Consider the following 20,635-nt stretch of genomic DNA (forward strand, 5'->3'; position numbering starts at 1 on the left):
ACCGTTCTGAGCTCTTCGGAGGAAGAGCGGGATTTATTTATTTATTTAACATCCCACAATGTAATAAACATAATTTTTTTAACATGATGTAATAAAATAAATAAATAATAAATAGTGGTGCCCCCTGTGCAGTGCACACGCCCCCTCCGCTCGCCCAGCTCCATCCATCCTCCTTCCATCACCCAGTAGCCTGGCAGACAGAAGGAGGATTGGTGGAGGGCAGGTGGCTGAAGGAGGCAGCTGGCCGCGTACAACTCTGCTCGCCCGGCTCTGCCCATCAGCCAGGAGCAAGTGTGTGCCCTCCTTCCATGGGCCGGGAGCCCAGCTGATGCAAGGTGCATGGGCAGAGTGGTGGGGGCGAGCGGGGGCGGAGGTTGGCTGCCAGTTGGCTCCTTTGGCCATTTGCCTTCCCTCTGCCCATGCTTTGGCTGAGCTCCTGGTCAATGGAAGGAGGATGGGCAGAGGGCAGGCAAGCAGCTGAAGGAGGAGGCTGGTGGCAGTGGCTTCTGGTGGTCAGTGGCAGGAGACCTGGCCTAGCGAAGGGGGGAGCTCCACGGCTCTTCTTGGAGGCTCCTCTCAGAGGCTAGGCAGCTCCTGAACACAGGGCAAGGTGGCTTCTTTGATCTCGTCTGCCCTGTTACAGCTCTGCCCTGGGTTTGCTCTTGTGGCTGGTTCCAGAAGGTACAAAGGGCCATACGCAGAGGCGCACCTAGGTAATTTTGGAGCCTGGACCTAAAGGCTTTTGGAGGCCCCCTCCACACAGTATTTTAAACATATTTTTAATGCAACCACACCACCCGGGACAGACTAAAAAGGATTTGGGGACCCCCAGAGGGTACAGAGGCCCTGGACTTTGGCCCAGAAGTCCGGGGGTGAGAGCGACTCTGACAATACATGTGCTGTCTGGTTTTCTGATCCTTTGAGAACCCTGTCTGGTTACCCTGTCATTCACTGAGGTTATCTTTCTTTTCTACAAGGGCTCAATGACAGTTACAACATTTGAAAAACCACAAATAAGTATTCAGAAGTTATACAATGGACACATGAAACAAGATAATCTTCCCCATGTCAAATTTAAAGTTCCACAAATTCATTTTGACCAATCCAAAATAAGTAATTCCAAACCAAAATCATCCCAATCCAAAATATCATATCAGATATTTCATATACACATTCTGGTAAGTCTCCAGTGGAAAGGAATTCAATAGTTACATGGAGCATGCAGTGTATAAGATTTTTTTTTAAAACTCCATACCTGAATATAAAAGACATGTACTTTATGAAGTCATTCACACAATCAAAAATTGTGTTCTCCCCAGGTTGGGGAGCTGTGTGTATGCCCAGTTTTTGATTGTGTGGAAGCAATGTAGGAGGAAAACCTGGGTAGCTTCTCCTGGCTTCCATGTAGTCACTTCTACCCAGGTTTTTCTCTTACCTTGCTTCCACACTACCAAAAATTGGGAGCATACACAGCTCCCAAACAAAAGTAGAACACAGTTTTTATACACACACACACCCTGCCGCCAAGGGATGAGGATTTTTATGATGCAGAATATGTACACTTTGTTCTTTGTTCAAAACCAGTTTTTTAAAAAGACCAAAAACTCTGTAATTGTAATTATAATTTTATTTACAGTCATTGACCAAACAGAGAGTAAAAACTAATAGACATTAAAATGTGTGTGTGTGTACACACACACACACACACACACACACACACACACACACAGAGTTTAGAATTAGGATGATGTCCCATTATACCTCTTAAAAGCAATATAACTAAACTTAGCTACAGAAATAGAGATTGAAGCATCTTTATCTGAGAGCAGATGTTTTACAAGATTATCATCGGATTGATCTACCAGTTTACATATTAAAGGAGCAATAAGACGTTCCCTAGGATATAAATGGAATTTACAATGGAGAAGAATGTGTGCAACAGTTTCTGTATCTCCTGACCCACAACTACAGTGTTGTTCTTCTAAAGGCACACCCTGAAACCTCCCAGCGAGAAGTGCAGATGGAAAGGAGTTAACCCTTACTCTCGTAAATATCCATCGAAACTTAGAGAAAGTGATTGTCGACAGATATTTTGCGGGGGAAAGGTCCATCTTAGTTCTTATTACTCTATAAAACTCTGGAAGTACAGCCCAGTTTTCTTGGATCTCAATATCAACAAGGCGTTGTCTCACTACTCTTTTCGCATTCGCTAGACCCAGTTCCAGCAATTGAGCTGGATCTAAGCCTAGAAAGGTGAGTTTATTACTTACTGTAGCACACCATAGTGACTGGGGACTAGCTGAGAGAAACTCAGGAATTAAACCAACTGGTCGCAGATGTATTTTCAACCAAAAATAGATAATTAGAAGGCAGGCCCGAGATTCAATTTTTATAAAGCCAGCCTCTGTCCTTAAAGTCACATTCGCTGTACATTTTGGAGTGCCAAATAAGTTCCTCAAGAACCCTGATTGGCTTCTTTCCAGAATGTCAAACTTTGAGTATGGACCTAATTGAATACCATACAATAATTGCGGAATGACCTTTGCAGTATCAAGCTTTAAAGCAGCTGGAATGAAACCTGCACCCTGAGTTCTAAAAAATCTTAAGATTGCTGCTGTGCTACGTTTTGCCGACTCTGTGACCATACTTATATGTGCTGATTTCCCAGCATTTTGTTGAAAAATTACCCCCAAATATTTTATTTGATTTACCTGTTCTAGTCGATGTCCATCTAGCATCCATACATTTTTTTTTACTTTATTGGTGAAGAACATAATTTTAGATTTGTCATAATTGATCTGTAGATGCTCCTCTCTGCAGTATAGTGCTAAGGCATCTAACGCTCTTTTAAGCCCAACCCTGGTTTGAGATAAAATTACTGCATCATCAGCATACATCAGGATTGGGATTTTCTTGTTGACTAGTTTTGGTGGAAGTTATACAATGCACACATGAAACAAGATAATCTTCCCCATGTCAAATTTAAAGTTCCACAAATTCATTCTGACCAATCCAAAATAAGTAATTCCAAGCCAAAATCATCCCAATCCAAAATATCATATCAGATATTTCATATACACATTCTGGTAAGTCTCCAGTGGAAGGGAATTCAATAGTTACATGGAGCATGCAGTGTATGAGATTTTTTAAAAAAACTCCATATCTGAATATAAAAGAAATGTACTTTATGAAGTCATTCACACAATCAAAAATTGTGTTCTCCCCAGGTTGGGGAGCTGTGTGTATGCCCAGTTTTTGATTGTGTGGAAGCAATGTAGGAGGAAAACCTGGGTAGCTTCTCCTGGCTTCCATGTAGTCACTTCTACCCAGGTTTTTCTCTTACCTTGCTTCCACACTACCAAAAATTGGGAGCATACACAGCTCCCAAACAAAAGTAGAACACAGTTTTTATACACACACACACCCTGCCGCCAAGGGATGAGGATTTTTATGATGCAGAATATGTACACTTTGTTCTTTGTTCAAAATCAGTTTTTTTAAAAAACCAAAAAAACTTTTGCAGCAGCCTTAAGAGTGTGTGTGTGTGTCTGGGCACACACATCCTATAGACTCTATGGCTGCATTCAGACGTACAGGATAACCACAGTTAATCATGGCCAGGGTTACAATTCCTAACTCCAGTCTGCACCGCAGAACTTCAACACATCACAGCCAGCCAAAGTGGAGTTGAAGGAGAGGGGAGCTCCTCTCTGCCTCTTGACCTCCCAGCCTGATCCCAACCAGCTCTGCGGCCAGACTGGACAAAGTGTCACTGCATCACCAGGGCATGGCTACTATATTGAGTGGGTGTACCGAGTGCAATTGTGCTTTTTCAGAGCGCTCTACCTTCACTTGGCCGGGAAGGGCATTGAAAGCCCTTTAAATGCCTGGCAGTGCCAGTGCTGCTTCTGCCAGCCTTGGCAACGACCCCCACCCCCCAAGTAGATGCCCACACCGAAAGCAGCATGCCAACTCAAATTCTGGGTGAAGTGGGTGGGTTGGGGCCGGGGCGAGGGGATGGAATCCCGCTTTCAGTGTGGGAGGGGAGAAACCACATTTGCTAGAATGGGATATGCAGATGAGGGAGGGCAAAGGATGCTGGGGGTTTGTCCCACCATGATAAGGGAAGATGTTGTGAGGGGAGACCTTGGCAGAAAAAGCACTCCAGCCAGACCCATCACAAACCTGCTGCAAGCAGCTTGCTGTCCAGTGGACTCACACTCTCATTAGATGGCCAGTGGACTGGGGATATGGCTGTGCCCGCAATAGCACTATCCCCACCTGCGTACTGCAGTCGGGCGTAACACTTCAGTGGCAAAACTGCAGTTGGCAGCGAAGGTTAGAGAATACTGAATACTTCCAACTAGCTGACCCCGCACAGAGCATCTGTGCGGTCATGCACTGAGCCTGTGGCATTCCCCCCACCACCACAGCTTGCTCGCTCGCTCTCTCCCTCCCCCACGGCTCTCTCCCTCCCACCCCACCACAGTTCGCTCCCTTCCTCCCTCCCCCCACAGCTCCCTCCCTCCCCCACCACAGCCCCTCCCCCCACAGCTCCCTCCCTCCCCCCACCACAGATCACTCCCCCCCACAGCTTGCTCCCTCCCTCCCCCAACCACAGCTTGCTCCCTCCCTCCTCCCACCACAGCTCCCTCCCTCCCCCCACCACAGCTCCTTCCGTCCCTCCCCCACAGCTCCCTCCCCCCTCCCTCCCCCGCAGCTCGCTTGCCCCCTCCCCGCAGCTCGCTCATCCCCTCCCCCACAGCTCGCTCGCCCCCTCTCCCTCCCCCACAGCTCGCTCGCCCCCTCTCTCCTTCCCCCACAGCTCACTCCCTCCCCCCCCCACAACTCTCTTGCTCTCCTGTGTTGACCTGTCATTGTTCAGCTGTCCTTCAGTCTCAGTTTCTTCGCCGGCAGGTGTGACAGGTGGGCAGTAGCAATGGCCTCCCTGTCACCACGTTTCCTCAAGCTGGTTGCCGCCTTCAGAGGTGACCAACCGCCAGTTGCCCCCTTCTGCAGAACTTGCTGGCGCTTGCTGATGTCCCCAATCCCCAAACTCCCTACTTCACGACCCCAGCCAGCAAGCTCCCTCCCGACAGCGGGTGTGGCGGGCGGGCAGCAACAACAGTCTCCCTGCTGCCCCTCCACTTTCCGCAGCGCCTTCGAGCAGCCGACCCCAGCCGTCAAATCCCTCCCAATGGCGGCTGTGGCAAGTAGGCACTAACAACGGCCTCCCTGCCACCCAACCACTTTCCGCAGCGTTCCCTGGTGCGTTTTGAGGCCCCACCCCACCCCTTTCTGCCGAATTCCCTGGCGCTTTATGTTGCAGCCCTCCACAAACTCCATCCCCAGTCCCCAAACTCCCTGCTTCACCACCCCAGCCAGCAAACTCCCTGGCTTTCTGAAGCAGCCGCCCGCACTCTTCTCTGGCTGCTGCCTTCTCGCTTTCCAAACTCTCACACACTGTCAGGCAATTGCCTCCATTCTGCCACGTCCCCATGCATGGCCCGTCTTAGAGAAATAAGTATATAGATTGTAGTTTGGCGAGACAGAACAGAGTTAGCTTTCGGCCCGTAATCACGATTCTGCATGTTTGGGTGTACTGCAGTTACAACCTTGGCCAGCTATAACTGCAGTTATCCTGTACGCCTGAACTCAGCCTATGCAGCTGATGTGATTAGAAAGTAAACACTACTGTGACAGGATGTAAGGGTAACTGTATTTCTTAGACGTGTAGAATCTAAGCCATTCAAAGTATACTTCTATATACAGTATTTTGTGATATTTAGAAAGCAACTAGGGAACCAGTGCAAATGGTGTAGCATTGATATAATGTATTCTGAGAGAGGTCATGTACATGTTATCTGATGTGTGTGTGCTGTTACACCACTTCTCCTTGGTGATTATCCATGTCCTCTTGTAACATGGAGAGTGTCCATGTCAGAAGTAGGTGTTCCTGGAGGTGTTTATTGCCAGCATGGAAACTCTACAGGTCATCAGAAGCTTCCATTTGACAAGAGAACTAACAGTGGAACTCAGAGAATCATTGTAGGGAAGCAACTCGCCACACAGATCAGGTAACATGATCCCTTACATTTGTCTGCTTCTGACTGGTTTTTGCAGTCAGCCCCACAAACAGCTTTTGGTACTAGCTGTCTTCCTTTGAGGTTAGCAAGGCATAGATGATGGCCTCTATCTCTGGCTCTGATAATAAAAGGTTGCCGCCGTATCTGTCTAGGCTAGTGAACAGTATCTGTCTGCTCACAGAACCTGAAGTGCCAAGCAAATGTTAAGATATTTGCAGTGTTGATATGTCTGTGGTGAGATCAGTTAGCATGATTGCTGAGCAGGATCTAAGGCAGGGCTGCTCAACTTTGGCCTCCTGCAGATGTTGGCCTACAACTCCCATAACCCCTGGATATTGGCTACTGTGCCTGGGGGTTATGGGAGTTGTAGTCCAAAATGGCTGGGATGCCAAAGTTGAGCAGGCCTGGTCTAAGGCCTGGTTCAGATGTTACAGGAAACCATGGTTTCTCATGACATGAACAAACTCTGGAGAATTTTAGGTTCACACACTTTCCACCTCCTTCTTGTTCTGAAAGAGGATATCAAAAGCTTCTGCTTTCCATTTTAAATGAATCTGCTTGATCTATAGCCCTATTCAGACATTAAAAATAAAGTGCCCTACATGCATACAGGCATCAAAGTGGGTCCAAAGTGCCGCCCTAGTGCTGCCACTCACCCCCTCATTCTTATCACTCATGATTACAGTGACGTTTTGTGTGAAGAGGGCAGCACTGTAGCCCTGAAGGCAAGCACTTCCATGATCAGCAGCCTGGGGTAATCCAGGCTGCCAATCATGGAAATGCCTGCCCTCACAGTTACAGTGCTTCCCTCGTCACATAAACAGCCACTGCAACTATGAGCAGCGAAAATTAGGGTATGAGTAACAGCACAGGTGTGGGACTTCCAACCCACTTCAGCACCTATAAGCATGTAGGTTGTTTCATTTGTAATGTCTGAACAGGGCTTCTGAATTCAGGAAACTGTGGTTAGTTTAAACTAGAGTTTGTTCAAACAAGCCAGGACTGCACAACTTAGGCCCTCAGCTGTAGTTGGACGACAACCTGCATTATCCTCAGCCACAGTGGCCAACAATCCGAGATGTTGGGAGTTGTAAGAACATAATAACAGCCCTGCTGGATTAGGCCCAAGGCCCATCTAGTCCAGCACCCTGTTTCACACAGTAGCCCACCAGATGCCTCTGAGAAGCCCACAGGCAGGACTTGAATGCATGCCCTCTCTCCTGCTGTTACCCACCTGTAGCTGGCACTCAAAGGCATCCTGCCTCTGAGGCTGGAGGTGACCTATAGCCCTCCGACTAGTAGCCATTGATAGACCTCTCCTCCATGAAGTTATCCAAACCCCTCTTAAAGCCTTTCCAGGTTGTTGGTTGTCACCACATCTCATGGCAGAGAATTCCACAAGTGGATTATGCGTTGTGTGAAAAAGTACTTCTGTTTGTTGGTCCTAGATTTCCTGCCAATCAATTTCATGGGATGACCCCTGGTTCTAGTGTTATGTGAAAAGGAGAAGAATTTCTCTCTATCCACTTTCTCCACACCATGCTTGATTTTATAGACCTCTATCAAGTCTCCCCGCAGTCGTCTTTTTTCTAAACTAAACAGCCCCTGGTGTTGTAGCCTTGCCTCATAAGAAAGGTGCTCTAGGCACCTGATCATCTTGGTTGCCCTCTTCTGCATCTTTTCCAGTTCTACAATGTCCTTTTTTAGATGTGGTGACCAGAATTGTACGCAGTACCACAGTTTTGGCCGCACCATAGTTTTGTATAAGGGCATTATAATATTAGCAGTTTTATTTTCAACCCTCTTCCCAGTGATCCCTAGCATGGAATGGGCCTTTTTCACAGCTGCTGCACATTGCATCAACACTTTCAACGAGCTGTCCACCACGACCCCAAGATCTCTCTCCTGGTCAGTCACCGACAGCTCAGATCCCATCAGCATATACTTGAAGTTGGGGGTTTCCATCCCAATGTGTAGTCCATCAACAGCTGAGAGCCTAAGTTGTACAGTCCTCGCTTGTTTGAACAGACCAAGGTTAAACCCAGTAGCGCCGGTGAGGGCAGTGCCAGGGATGGGGGGTGGCGAGAAGCACCTTTAAAGATTAATAAGCTGGTGCTTACCAGTGTTTAGGCAGCACCTGCGATCTTCCCCACTCCGCCCACAATCCTGCGCAGGGCAGCGGCACTCTGGCGCTCTACCTCCGGTATCTGGCGGGGCAGCAGTGTGGCCCTGGTCTCTGTGTGTGCGCGTAGGCTCCATGCACGTGCAGAGACCAGGGCCACGCCTCCGCCCCGCCAGATGCCGGGCGGAGCGCTGCCTCCCCCCACATCCGCACTTGACGGCAGCTTGCCTAAATGCTGATAAGCAACGGCTTATTAATCATTAAAAGGGGGCCTCTCACCCACCCTGCCCGTTAAACCAAACCAACAAACCAAGTTACACAGCCCTGAAACAAATCAAGGTCAAGCTCTGGTTCCATATCCTAGTCTGTGAGCAAACCATGGGGCCAGTAACTATTAAGTCCGAGATTCTCATGGTGTGTTTGCTCCCATGGAGCATGTCGAGTGAACCTGGAAGTTTACCCCAATCTCTGGTTGGCACTGCACCGCCCTGACATTTAGCAGGAATTGTTAATCTTAGATCTGTGCTTAGCTTGTTGGTGCTGCTAAATGTCAGTTTGCCATGGTGTGGATCTGGGATCAGCGAAAACATCTGGGTTCTCCCCAGGGCTGTCCTTAGCCCTGATTCTCACACCATGTTCCATGGGAGCGCATGTGTGCCATGAGAATCTTGTATTTAATGGTTATCTCTCACATTGCTGTAATCGTCTGAACTAGCCCATAGTTGAAACTAACCATAGTTCCCTGAGTTCAGGCAACATGTTGAGCTGCGCTTAGTTTAAAATAGAAAGCACAAGCATTTAGTCTCTTCTTTTGGTGTGTGGAGGAGAGAGGGCAGAGAGTGTGTGCACCTGTGACTCTCCAGGGTTTTTTCACATAGTGGAAAATCACATTTTTATTTTGTATCTGAACCAGGCCATAGATACAGTGGTGTTTGCTTAGGAACATAGGAAGCTGCCTTCTACTAAGTCTGGCGATTGGTCCATCTAGCTCTGTATTGCCTACATTGTACCGACTGGCAGCAACTTTCCAAGGTTTTAGGCAGGAGTCTCTCCCAGCCCTACCTGGAGATGCCAGGGAGTGAACCTGAGACCTTCTACATGCAAGCAGATTCTCTACCACAAAGCTACAGGCCTACAGCCCCATCCTCTAAAGGGAATATCTTATAGCAGACAGCACTCACATGTAGTCACTCATCCAAATGCATACCAGGGTGGACCCTGCATGGGGGGGGGTTCATGTTTGCTACTTCAAGACCAACTCTCTTCCAACAGTCCTGATCAACAGTCATGCTATCTGATCTCACAAACATATCAACACACAGCTTGCACAACACAGGTTCCACATCAACACAGGTGACTAACAGCTAAGTGTGTGCATTGTTTTCATAGATAAGTACTGTGTCTGGGCTGACACAGGTGAGATGAAAATATCACTCCTGAGGTGAATAGTCTGTGATGGCTCCCTCGCAGATGAAACTCAGCACTTGCTGCTACTGCCAACAAGTAACAAACATATTGATGACTTCAAGAGCCATTTCACACCTGGAGAATCTGGAGTGGGTATAGCAATGGGGTAGTTCCCTCCGGCAACTGAATTTACTTGATTTTGAGCAGCCAGGGATCTAGAGTAGGCATAGCACTCTGGATCTGGAGTAGAGGGGGATCTAGGGTGGGTATAACAATGGGGTTGATCCCTCAGCAACTTTTGTTGTGAACAACATGTTGTCAGACTAAGCCAGGCCAGTGGCAGTCTCCCAAAGAATCCACCTGGATTCTGGTGTATATATGGCTCCTTTTTTGGACAATAATCTCTGATATGGGTAGGGGTGGATGGGAATAAACAGTGCTGTGTCTATTGGCATTTCCCTTCTGGCCTCTTGTGGATGTTTGCTCTCTGTCATGGCTGAGTAGTGTGTGTGAAAAATGAAGAGGCTTCCTTTATTCCTAGGGCACCTCTTGCCCCTCTGATGTTTTCTGTGGCCCCTCCCTGCCGGCAAGATAGGTGTGTGTGTGTGTGTGTGTGTGTGTGTGTGTGTGTGTAAGTAAGTGTAAGAGAGAGAGAGAGAGAGAGAGAGAGACTACTAATAGATGGGCCCTAATTCATCCCAGTGCCTATCTTGCTGCTGAGGGGATTAGCTGGAGCAGGGACCAGGCTCTGCAGGCAGAGATTAGATAAAAGGCCTTATACTTGGAAGTTTTCAACATAGACTGTATCTATGGCAACAGCCACAGGGACCAGTTGGTGGGGAGAGAATCAAGCATATCATTACACTTAATCGTCGCCCCGCCCAGGCTTTTTAAAAAAAAAGTTTAGGTTGTTGTTGGCAAATGTGAGCCCCACATGACTTAACTGGGGTTGCACCAAATATTTTGCTAAACTCCCCATACAGGTTAGCATCTCCAGGCATCAACCCTGACAGGCCAAGCTACAACTACAGTGCAGACCAAATCTCCATGTCAGAGAGCTGAGGTACCTGCCACCCACAAGTTCTTTTCATTCTCTCTCTCTCTCTCTCTCTCTCTCTCTCTCTCTCTCTCTCTCTCTCTCTCTCTCTCTCTGCCATGGTGGCCTTGAGTTGGGCAAGATGGTCTGGAGGTTTCTGCATGGAGATTTGGTTTGTCCTGTGGCTGCTGCTTGGCTTGCTGAGATCAATACTTGGGGATGCTAAGCTGATCTTGCAGGGGAGTGGCTTCTTCTATCTTCCCCCTCCTTTCATTACACCCTTGGTTCTCACAACTATCCAAAGATGGTCGATCTATCATCTATCATTCAGTGGTGTGAGTTTCTCCATCAGACTTTGAAGTCAGGCTGGAAATCTTGGCAGACTTCTCCTTCCCTCAGTGGCTTGGGTCTTGGCTACAAATCAGCCGTCAGCTCCCTGCAGAGACTGAAATGGGAGATGGGTCTGGTTCCTACAGATCACTTGGCACTGGATGAGTCTGCTGGGTTCTCAGTGAAGAGGCTGGTGTAGAGGTTCTCCTTGCTGTCCTTTCACACACAGCAAGGCCTCTTCCTTGCTCCCTGCTCCCCCCCCCCCAGTATTGTGGAGCTCTCACTGCCACTGCTGGGTATTTTAAGCTCTTTCCCAGGCTTGTGGGCCCCAGGGGGTGTGGATTCACTGCCTGTTTGCAGCTGCTGAACTGTACACCTGGCTGCCTGCACAAGGGCCCTTTGTCCTTCACGAGGGAGTTCTGTGGAGTGGCTGGGGGTGGGGTAGGGTGAAGGGAGAACAGGGAGGCTGTACAGATTTGGGGAGTAGAGAGGGAAGAGGAGTCTGTAGTGGATGTGTTTCCAGTCCACAGCGCATGCATGCATGCGTGCGCGCGCACGCACACACTCCAGTACAAACCATTTCCACGGCTTACCTGCAAAGCAAACAGGCCTGCCAGTGGTTAGCAAGCTCTTGGAAGACATAAAGATGTAACATTACAAGACTTAAAGGGAATGGCAGAGGGTTCTGCTCAGGGGTGTCTTCAGCTGCCAGCAACTGATGGCATGTCTGCATAGCAAACCAAAACTCTTCTATTTAGCATCATGGGCCGTAAAAGTGATTCATCCTATAAGTCAGTCCTGCTCAACTTTGCCCCCCCACCAGCTGTTTTTGAACTACAACTCCCATAATCCCTGGGTACAGTGGCCAACAGTCAGGGATTATGGGAGTTTTAGGCCAACATCTTCAGGAGGACTGGAGTTGAGCAGCCCTGCTGTAAGTGGACTGCCAAAAAGGGTTCTTGCCACCTTTGCAAAGCTACAGTTCCTTGATGGAAGCCCTGGTACTTAAACTGGGTTTGGACCAGTTTAGCTTTGTAAGGAGAAAACCATTGCAGCTGGAAGGGTCTTGGGGTCAAGCAGCCGCTGTGAGCAATGAAGAAAGTTATGGACTGGTGGTGGTGAGAGGAAGGGAAAGGACAGAGGCTGACCTGTAGATAACCCTTTTGAGGAATGGGAGTCTAGGGACTGACATGTTCAGCGCAAGGCTGGAGTCACAGAGTGGCATCCTGTGTTTAAAATAATTTTTAAAAAGAAAACCTCCTTGAAACTAGAAACCCAGCACAGCAGGCAATAATAGGCTAAGCTAGAACGTTTCTTCCTGTGCTACATTTCTATTTGCAAAGAGGTTTTGCTTTTCGTGGGGCAGATCATTCAAAAGTGCTACATCCTTGACTCACCCTCTTCCTCCCCTCCCTTCACTTGCAGTGTCAGCATCCTTGTTGGAGCACCCAAGGCCAATACAAGCTCTCTGGAAATCACTGAAGAAGGTGCTGTCTATTACTGTCCATGGCATCTGGGCAACAGCAGCTGTACACCTATTAAATTTGACAGCCAAGGTAAGGGGGCAAGAACTCAGGGTATTCATACTCTGCTTCCTAGTCCCACGCCCCAAATCCTCCCCTTTTCTTTTTCTTACTTTGTGTCTTGGTCTCTTCAGGCATTACAGATTTCCTCCCCCATGAGTTTCCCAAATGTCTTTGGTCCCCAAATGTTGTTTGACTATAACTCCCATCATTCCTAGCCAAAATGGCTGGGAATTATGGGAGTTGTAGTCCAACACCACCTGAAGACCCAAGGTTGGAAACTCTTGTCCTATACTAAGAACACTTCTGTCTAGTTAAAAAAAAAATTGAGAAAATTCTGGCAAAACAGACGTGTCTAGGTTTATCACCCATCAGTACTTTACATATGGAAGCTTTTATAGGAAATATGTTAGCCTTTAAGCCACCCTTACCATTGTTTAATGTTTGTTTCAACTGCTTGTTTTTCTGGGGAGGGACAGGGAATTCCTTGGAGGGTCTTAGGCGTAAGGTCTGCCAGGTATGGGAGAACTGGGTGGTGGTGGGGCCGACTGAAGTAACAAAAAGAAGAAGCTTCATGTTAGTGACAAGGCCATGAAACTAACAAGGAGAGTTGCTGTACCCTAGCTTCTATGTAGTACAAGTCCTGTTTGCCTGCTTTTGGCTGTTTGAAAGGGAACCTTGTTCACTGTGATACTAGAAATGCTAGTAGGACTGCATCAGCAGCACTGGCCTTCTTGCCAGGCATTTTAAAGCTGATCTGGAAGTTGCTGAAGATTCCTATTGGAGGTAAGAGGGCTGCAGTCCCACTGCAGTCCTTAATGGAACTTCAGTATTAAATTGAACTGATTGCCACTTCGGTTTCCAAAGCAAGGCATCTAGAGCTTTCACCACAGAAATGCCACTCTGTGCCCATGGAGAATTATGGCCAATGTGAGGCAGCTTTCTATCTTACTGGAAATTCAGACTGTGTGTCGCTCTTGTTTTCTGTGTCCAAGGCTGATGGTAGCTTTCAGTTTAAAGCCAGGGATTGAGACTATGACCAGATTCGGACATAACGGGGAACTGGAGGCAGAGCAGCTAGAGGGCCCCAAACCTGAGCATCTGAATGCAGGAAACTGCTGTTCAGTTGCAACCTGAGGCTTCACTTCCCAAACTCCAATTTGAACCCTCAGTTTGCTCGCTGCTCGGGCCTCCGGTTTGTGGCTGCCTCTACTACAGGTGAAACTTGGAAAATTAGAATATTGTGCAAAAGTCCATTAATTTCAGTAATGCAAATTAAAAGGTGAAACTGATAGATGAGACAGACGCATTACATGCAAAGCGAGATAAGTCAAGCCTTAATTTGTTATAATTGTGATGATCATGGTGTACAGCTCGTGAAAACCCCAAATCCACAATCCCAGAAAATTAGAATATTACTTGGAACCAAGAAGACAAGGATTGAAGAATAGAACAATATCGGACCTCTGAAAAGTATAAGCATGCATATGTATTCAGTACTTGGTTTGGGCCCTTTTTGCAGCAATTACTGCCTCAATGCGGTGTGGCATGGATGATATCAGCCTGTGGCACTGATGAGGTATTATGGAAGACCAGGATGCTTCCATAGCGGCCTTCAGCAATTCTGCATTGTTTGTTCTCATGTCTCTCATGCTTCTCTTGGCAATGCCCCATAGATTCTCTATGGGGTCAAGTCAGGCGAGTTTGCTGGCCAATCAAGCACAGTACACTGTATACTTTTCAGAGGTCTGATATTGTTCTATTCTACAATCCTTGTCTTCTTGGTTCCATGTAATATTCTAATTTTCTGGGATTGTGGATTTGGGGTTTTCATGAGCTGTATGCCATGATCATCACAATTATAACAAATTGACTTATATTGACTTATCTTGCTTGACTTATCTCGCTTTGCATGTAATGCGTCTGTCTCATATATCAGTTTCACCTTTTAATTTGCATTACTGAAATTAATGGACTTTTGCACGATATTCTAATTTTCCGAGTTTCACCTGTATGTCAGAATTCATTAATGAAGGCAGCCTTCCCTGGGACCAGGGTTGAGGGAAGGAAGCTCCTCCTTCTCTCCATCCTGATTGGCTGCTGTGGCTTCCATCAATCAAAGGAGAAAACCTGGAAGCCAGTTTCCTCTCTTCTCTGCAGTTTTGCAGACTGCAGAGAGGAGGCCACTGCTTATGTGTGAATTTGGACAGGTAAGCACATGGTGGGGAGCAGAACCACTGGTCCATTGGACCCTCACTTCTGTGTTATGTCCTAATGTGGCCATATGTGTGACTCTAGGCTTTTTAAAAATCACTGTGAGAAAACCATGTTTTTTTCAGTTTAAAAACAGAACTTTGTGTTGTGTGTGCCTCTAGTCCTTTTCAGTCTCTCTCGTCTGTGGTTGCTAGCAACTGCAAGGGACTTCACTTCCCTTTCCTCCCCATGATCCAGTCTTGCAAAATGGATACACTAAAGGATAATAATCACCTATTGCCAGGGCAGTAATAAGAGGATGGAGAGTCACTGACTGTTTTGAATATTGATTATTCCCATCCTCCTAGACTCATGAATTTTAGAGCCTTGTCAAGGGAACACACTAGTAGAGATCAACTATTGAGGGTTGAGGATCCCATTCTAATTATAGGAGAATTTCTGGCATGAGCAACATCTCCCAACATAATGGTGGGAGAAAACTATACCTGCCAAAGTTGTCCCTTCTACAGAGTTATTAAAAACATAGGAGCCCTGTCCCATATTGGACCGGGCAGCTCTGTTGTTGTTATAAATTTCCTTGTGGGTTGTTAGAAGACTGAAATATGCATGTTTCAGACATGAAGGACATGAATGTGTGAGAGATTGCTTCCAGGGCACTGGGCAGAAGAGACATGCAATCCTAAACACACAGGCTATTCTGTCAGTGGACTGCTTTTAAAGCAAAATAAAATAAACACAAAATTTAAGTATTGCTTATTTAGGCCCTGAGGCAATTTGTGTGGTGGTGGGGGAGGGAAGGGGTCCAACTTCTCCCTCCACTTTATGACTCAGAGAGGCCTGGACCTTTTGCTGGCTGGCTGGACCCGTGAAGGGCTTCCCTGCCTGGGCGCATGGCCCTGTAGATTTGGCTGGGACAATACCCGCTGGAGTTGGGCCAGCGGGAGTTTCTTCAGCTCAGCCAAGAGTGGAGATCACATGCCATTCAGAGAGCAGAACAAGACACTGCCTAAAGCGTGTCCTGCTTCTGCATAGGCCACATTTTAAGAAATAGGCTTCAGGTGAACTGGCAAAATGTAGGTAATAGTGAGTGGAGAGGCAATACAGAACAAATGAGGCAGTTCCTTGGTTGAGTCAAGTAATATTCAGAATCCTGGAAGCAAGCTTCTTATTTGTACAGAATTCTTCTCTTCAGACAGAGGCTGTTCACACAAGCAGCCCTACTCGGGCTTGCACAGCCCTATCTGGGTAGAGCTGCTTGTGTAGAGCACCAGGATTGGGGCCTATCCCGGCACTGCCTCGCCAGGTAGCCCGAGGTTTCCCCCTGGGCTATTACCTAGGTAGAAGGATGTTAGTGTGCCCTTCTATCCAGGTGCCCAGTCCTGAGTCTGCTAGGGCTGCAGAAAGCCCGAGCAGACGCAGAGCCAGGCTCTTGGGGCACCAGGCTTGCGGAGGAAACCCTCAATGCACCACACTCCTCGTGCACTGCATTGTGGGATTTCTGGAGTCCTGGTTGCATTTCCCAGCCTCCAGACCGCTGCACTTCTCCCAGCAGTGCCACTTGTGTGGGTGCAGGAGTGGCACTGCCAGGAAGCCCCCATAGATCGTCTTGGTGGGGAGGGGGAGATAAGATCGCTCCTGCCTTCCCTTCCCCTTCCTGCCCTGCTCACAGGTCGTGAGAATGGCCTTGGGGTTTTTAAAAACCAAAACAAAGATTGAAGGGATTTTTAACTGGAGTAATTGGTGTCTGGAGGTTTTCTGAATATACAGCCCTCTTCCCAGAAACTACCAAAACTGCAGTTAAAAATAAAATTAACAAGGTGTAAGAAATTTATTTATTTATGTATTTTATTTTTACACTTGGATCCTGCGCTTCCTCCAGGCAGCTCAGAGCAGTGTACGTGATTATGTTTATTCCCACAACAGCCCTATGAGGTAGTTTAGGCTTAGCGATAAGTGACTGGCCCAGAGTCATTAAGCGAGCTTCATAGCTGAATAGAGATCTAATATCGAAATCCTGCTATTTATTAACTTCCTAATTTAACAAACCCATGAAATGTAGAGAATAGACTATAATCCCTGTGTTTTGCTTTCTTTTTTCTTTTCACCCCCAAATCTAGAGAAAATGGTTTGTAAAGGTTTAAAAAATAAAAAATAGATAAATCCATTTAAAATGGATTTTTGGAGGCCTTACATGATCTTTAGAAGGCTGAGAACCTTACTTGACAAAATAATCCAAATGAGATGAATAAATTATAGGCCAAGCAAGAGAGTAAAGAATAAATTAGGCCGAAGTTTTAGAAATTTGTTATGGCATTAGCTGGTGATTAGTAGGCTTGGTGTTGTGCCCACCCAGAATAAAGGTGTATGCTGAAGACATGCAAGGCAATCCTATGTGTGTTTATTCAGAAATATATTGCATTATGTTGAATGGACTTATTCACAAGTAAATGTGTTTAGGATTGTAGTCCAAAGCCACTGGATAAACAATAATACATATTCTTGTTGTGGGAATCCCTTGTTGTGGGTTCAGTCTCCATGCAGTGTTCCCTCGAACAGGGATTCCCAGATGTTGTTGACTACAACTCTCGTAATCCCCAGCCAAAGGTCATTGCAGCTAGGGATGCTGGGAGTTGTAATGAACAACATCTGGGAATCCCTGACAGAGGGAACAGTGTCTCCATGGGATAGAGCTTCAATATATTTTCCTTGAGGGAATCATTTTCATATCAGCTTCCCTGCTGAGAACATAAGAAAAGCCCTGCTGGATCAGGCTCAGTCCAGCATCCTGTTTCACACAGTGGTCCACTGAATGCCTCTGAGAAGTCCACAAGCAGGGGGTGAGGGCATGCCCCCTCTCCTGCCATTGCTCCCCTGTAGGGATGTGCACAGAACTGGTTTGGAGGCCCTTTATGGGCCTCTGAACCGGTTCAAACGACCAGCGGTTCTACCAGTTTAAAGGCAGAGAGGATGACTTTAAGGGCGGGTAAGGGTGCACGTACCCCTCCCGCCGCTTTCCCCCTGCCGGCGCTCCATTGTAAACTGGTCCAACGGGTACCTCTGCTTACTTCTGGTCCAATGAGGGGATGGGGCGGCAGGGAGGTATGCTGTAGCCCCGTCGGACCGGTTTATAATGGAGTGCCGGAAGGGGAAAAGCTGCGGGGGGGTACATCTTCCCCCACCCTTAAAGTCACCCCCCACCTTATAACTTCCCCATGCCAGTTCCGTGCACATCCCTACTCCCCAGCAACTTTTATTTAGCGGCATCTTGGTTCTGAGGCTGGAGGTGGCCTATAGCCACCAGACTAGTAGCCATTGATAAACCTGCCCTTCATGAGTTTGTCTAAGCCCCTTTTAAAGCCAACCAAGCTGGTGGACATCACCACATCCTGTGGCAGAGAATTCCATAAGTTAATTATGCATTGTGTGAAGAATTACTTCCCTTTGTCCGTCCTAAATTTCCTGACCTTCAGTTTCATGGGATGACCCCTGGTTCTAGTGCTGTGTGAGAGGGAGAAAAATTTCTCTATTCCATGCATAATTTTATACACCTCTATCATGTCTCCCCATAGTAACCTCTTTTCCAAACTAAAGAGCCCCAGATACTGTAGCCTTGCCTCATAAGAAAGCTGCTCCAGGAATCCTTGAGCTGCTCCTTGAGGAAACCTTGTGTGTTGCAGAGGATTATGAAACTTGTTCCCGGACTCATACGCAGTTCTCGTGAGGCACTGGTCAGTCACACCTGCCCTCTCCATAACCTCACATGAATAGAAAATACTCCTTAGTCCTCCCTTCAAGCCATGTGCTGAAAGGTGAGATCAGTAGTGGTGAGGCAACTTGTTCACCATCATGGATCTCTTCATTGAGGAACTCCTGCAAAGCTTCTAAGGACTGTAGGTTCCCCTAGAACAGTGGTTCCATGATACATGATCCCCTGGGGGTACTTCTAAGGTTTGCAAGGGGTACTTGGAGCCCGCCCACTTGCCTATTAGTCATTGGCAGTTACTCATGAGTAGTGCTACAGAAATTGATGGGACACGTTTACTTGACTTATTTATTTCAGTTGAAGTACAGTAAAGGTAAAGTGTGCCGTAGAGTTGGTGTCGACTCCTGGCGCCCACAGAGCCCTGTGGTTTTCTTTGGTAGAATACAGGAGGGGTTGACCATTGCCTCCTCCCATGCAGTATGAGATGATGCCTTTCAGCATCTTCCTATATCGCTGCTAGCTGATATAGGTGTTTCCCATAGTCTGGGAAACATACCAGTGAGGATTCAAACTGGCAACCCTTGGCTTGCTAGTCAAGTAATTTCCCCACTGAGCCATTAGGTGGCTTACTCACGATTAACTTAGTTTGAAAGTTGGCCAGTGACTGTAATGGTCTGCCTCATAAGGAGCATGTAAGTGTGCAAGTGTGTGTATGGAGTAGAATCACTCACTAACAATTTCTATGGGCTTGTGCTGAAATTTTCAGACAAAAGGAATACACTTGTTTAAAAAGATGGGGAGCCCCTGCCCTAGAACATTGTTTGAAAACCGCTGGTGTAGAGGTTTAATACCGCAGGTTTTTATTTTATTTTATTTTTAAATGTTACATTTAATGAGATAATAAAACGAAAATGAAAAAAGAACAAGGTAGGATATTGTTACAGCTCTTGGAACACAAAGCAAAGCAGAAACTTTAAAGCAAGTTGGAGAGTATAAAAGAAAAGCAGTAAATTTACACCGTCTGCTGGCCTGAGTGCAAAGATAATAACCATAAGTATACAGAACAACCTACAAATCAAACCCTAATCTCAGGAATAAATGATGACCTTGTCAAGTGTTAAAATTAATGAAAAGTTCCCAAACCAGCATAAAGACTCTATATTGGTATTATTCATATAAGCAGTAACTTTAGAAATAGAGGCATAGTCCCATAAGTTGAGAAACCAATCGTCTAAAGTTGGAGTCATCAAGATGTGCCAATTAGTAGCATAGAGTATCCTAGCAGCCATGATCATATATAAAGATAGTTCATTAAACTTAGTGGGAATATGGGGCCTGGTCATGTTTCAAAGAAAAAGCTCTGGCAAAAGGGGAAATTTGATTTCCAAAATTTGCTCCATTTTTGAATGAATTTGCTTCCAGGGTTTATTTTTTTTAATTTCTAGGTACTTTCTCTCTTCCCCAATCACTTCTTTATTCGGATCCCCCCAAAGGAGAACAATTGGAAATCCTGAGCAAAATAATGAAAACAATGCTGTGTTATGAAATATTTTCTCTCTGAATAAACAGGGAAGGAATTTCTAGAGTATTGTTCTCAGCAGCGTTGTGGGATCTTTGAAATCATAAACGGCAGAGATTGTTGATCTTTGAAGCACTGGCGTGCACTGAACAAAGAAAAAGCATGGCACCAACATTGTTTTGGCAATTCCTTTACTTTTTTGGAAAAAAGAGCGAGGATTGGAAAGGCCTCAATGGTCCAGAAATAGCACGCAAGCCTTGCATTGTTTACTTCTGGTCTAGGAAGCCTTCAAGGGTCATAGCCTCATTTTGGGCAGCAGTGTGGAGATAAGTAACTTTGTTCTCTCAAGATTCCAAAATGCATCACTATTGTGTCTTATTGAATTATTGCCTTGGAATCAAATAGCAGGGATATTAGTGGCCTTGTTTGGACCCGGCTGGCAGGCTGGGAATGCCTCTTTTGGTTTGGACAGAGACCAAAGGCAGTGCTCATAACCCAAGGTCTAGGACAGTGTTTCTCAAACGTCTGATAGCTAAGATACACTTTTTTCCAAAATTAAAATGGGGGCCCTCTTCCGTCTTAAACCCCAAAAGATTTACTTTTAGAATGTGTGAAGTGCATTTTACCCACCTGCAGAGGAACCCACCCCGTTTCTGCACAGAGGTGTAACGGGCAGCCTCCTCAGAGGATAGGCC

At 46.6% G+C, this 20,635-nt stretch overlaps 1 protein-coding gene across 1 annotated transcript in view; it reads left to right on the forward strand.

The window, feature by feature from the left end:
* The window catches only part of ITGA5 (integrin subunit alpha 5), a 119,447-nt gene that overhangs the window by 25,984 nt on the left and 72,828 nt on the right, over nt 1–20,635 (forward strand). The window contains exon 2 of the mRNA XM_053301226.1: nt 12,407–12,537. Coding sequence (XP_053157201.1) covers nt 12,407–12,537 — 131 coding nt within the window. The remainder of the gene's footprint in view (nt 1–12,406; nt 12,538–20,635) is intronic.

The sequence above is a fragment of the Hemicordylus capensis genome, chromosome 2, assembly GCF_027244095.1.
Source record: "Hemicordylus capensis ecotype Gifberg chromosome 2, rHemCap1.1.pri, whole genome shotgun sequence".
NCBI lineage: Eukaryota > Metazoa > Chordata > Lepidosauria > Squamata > Cordylidae > Hemicordylus > Hemicordylus capensis.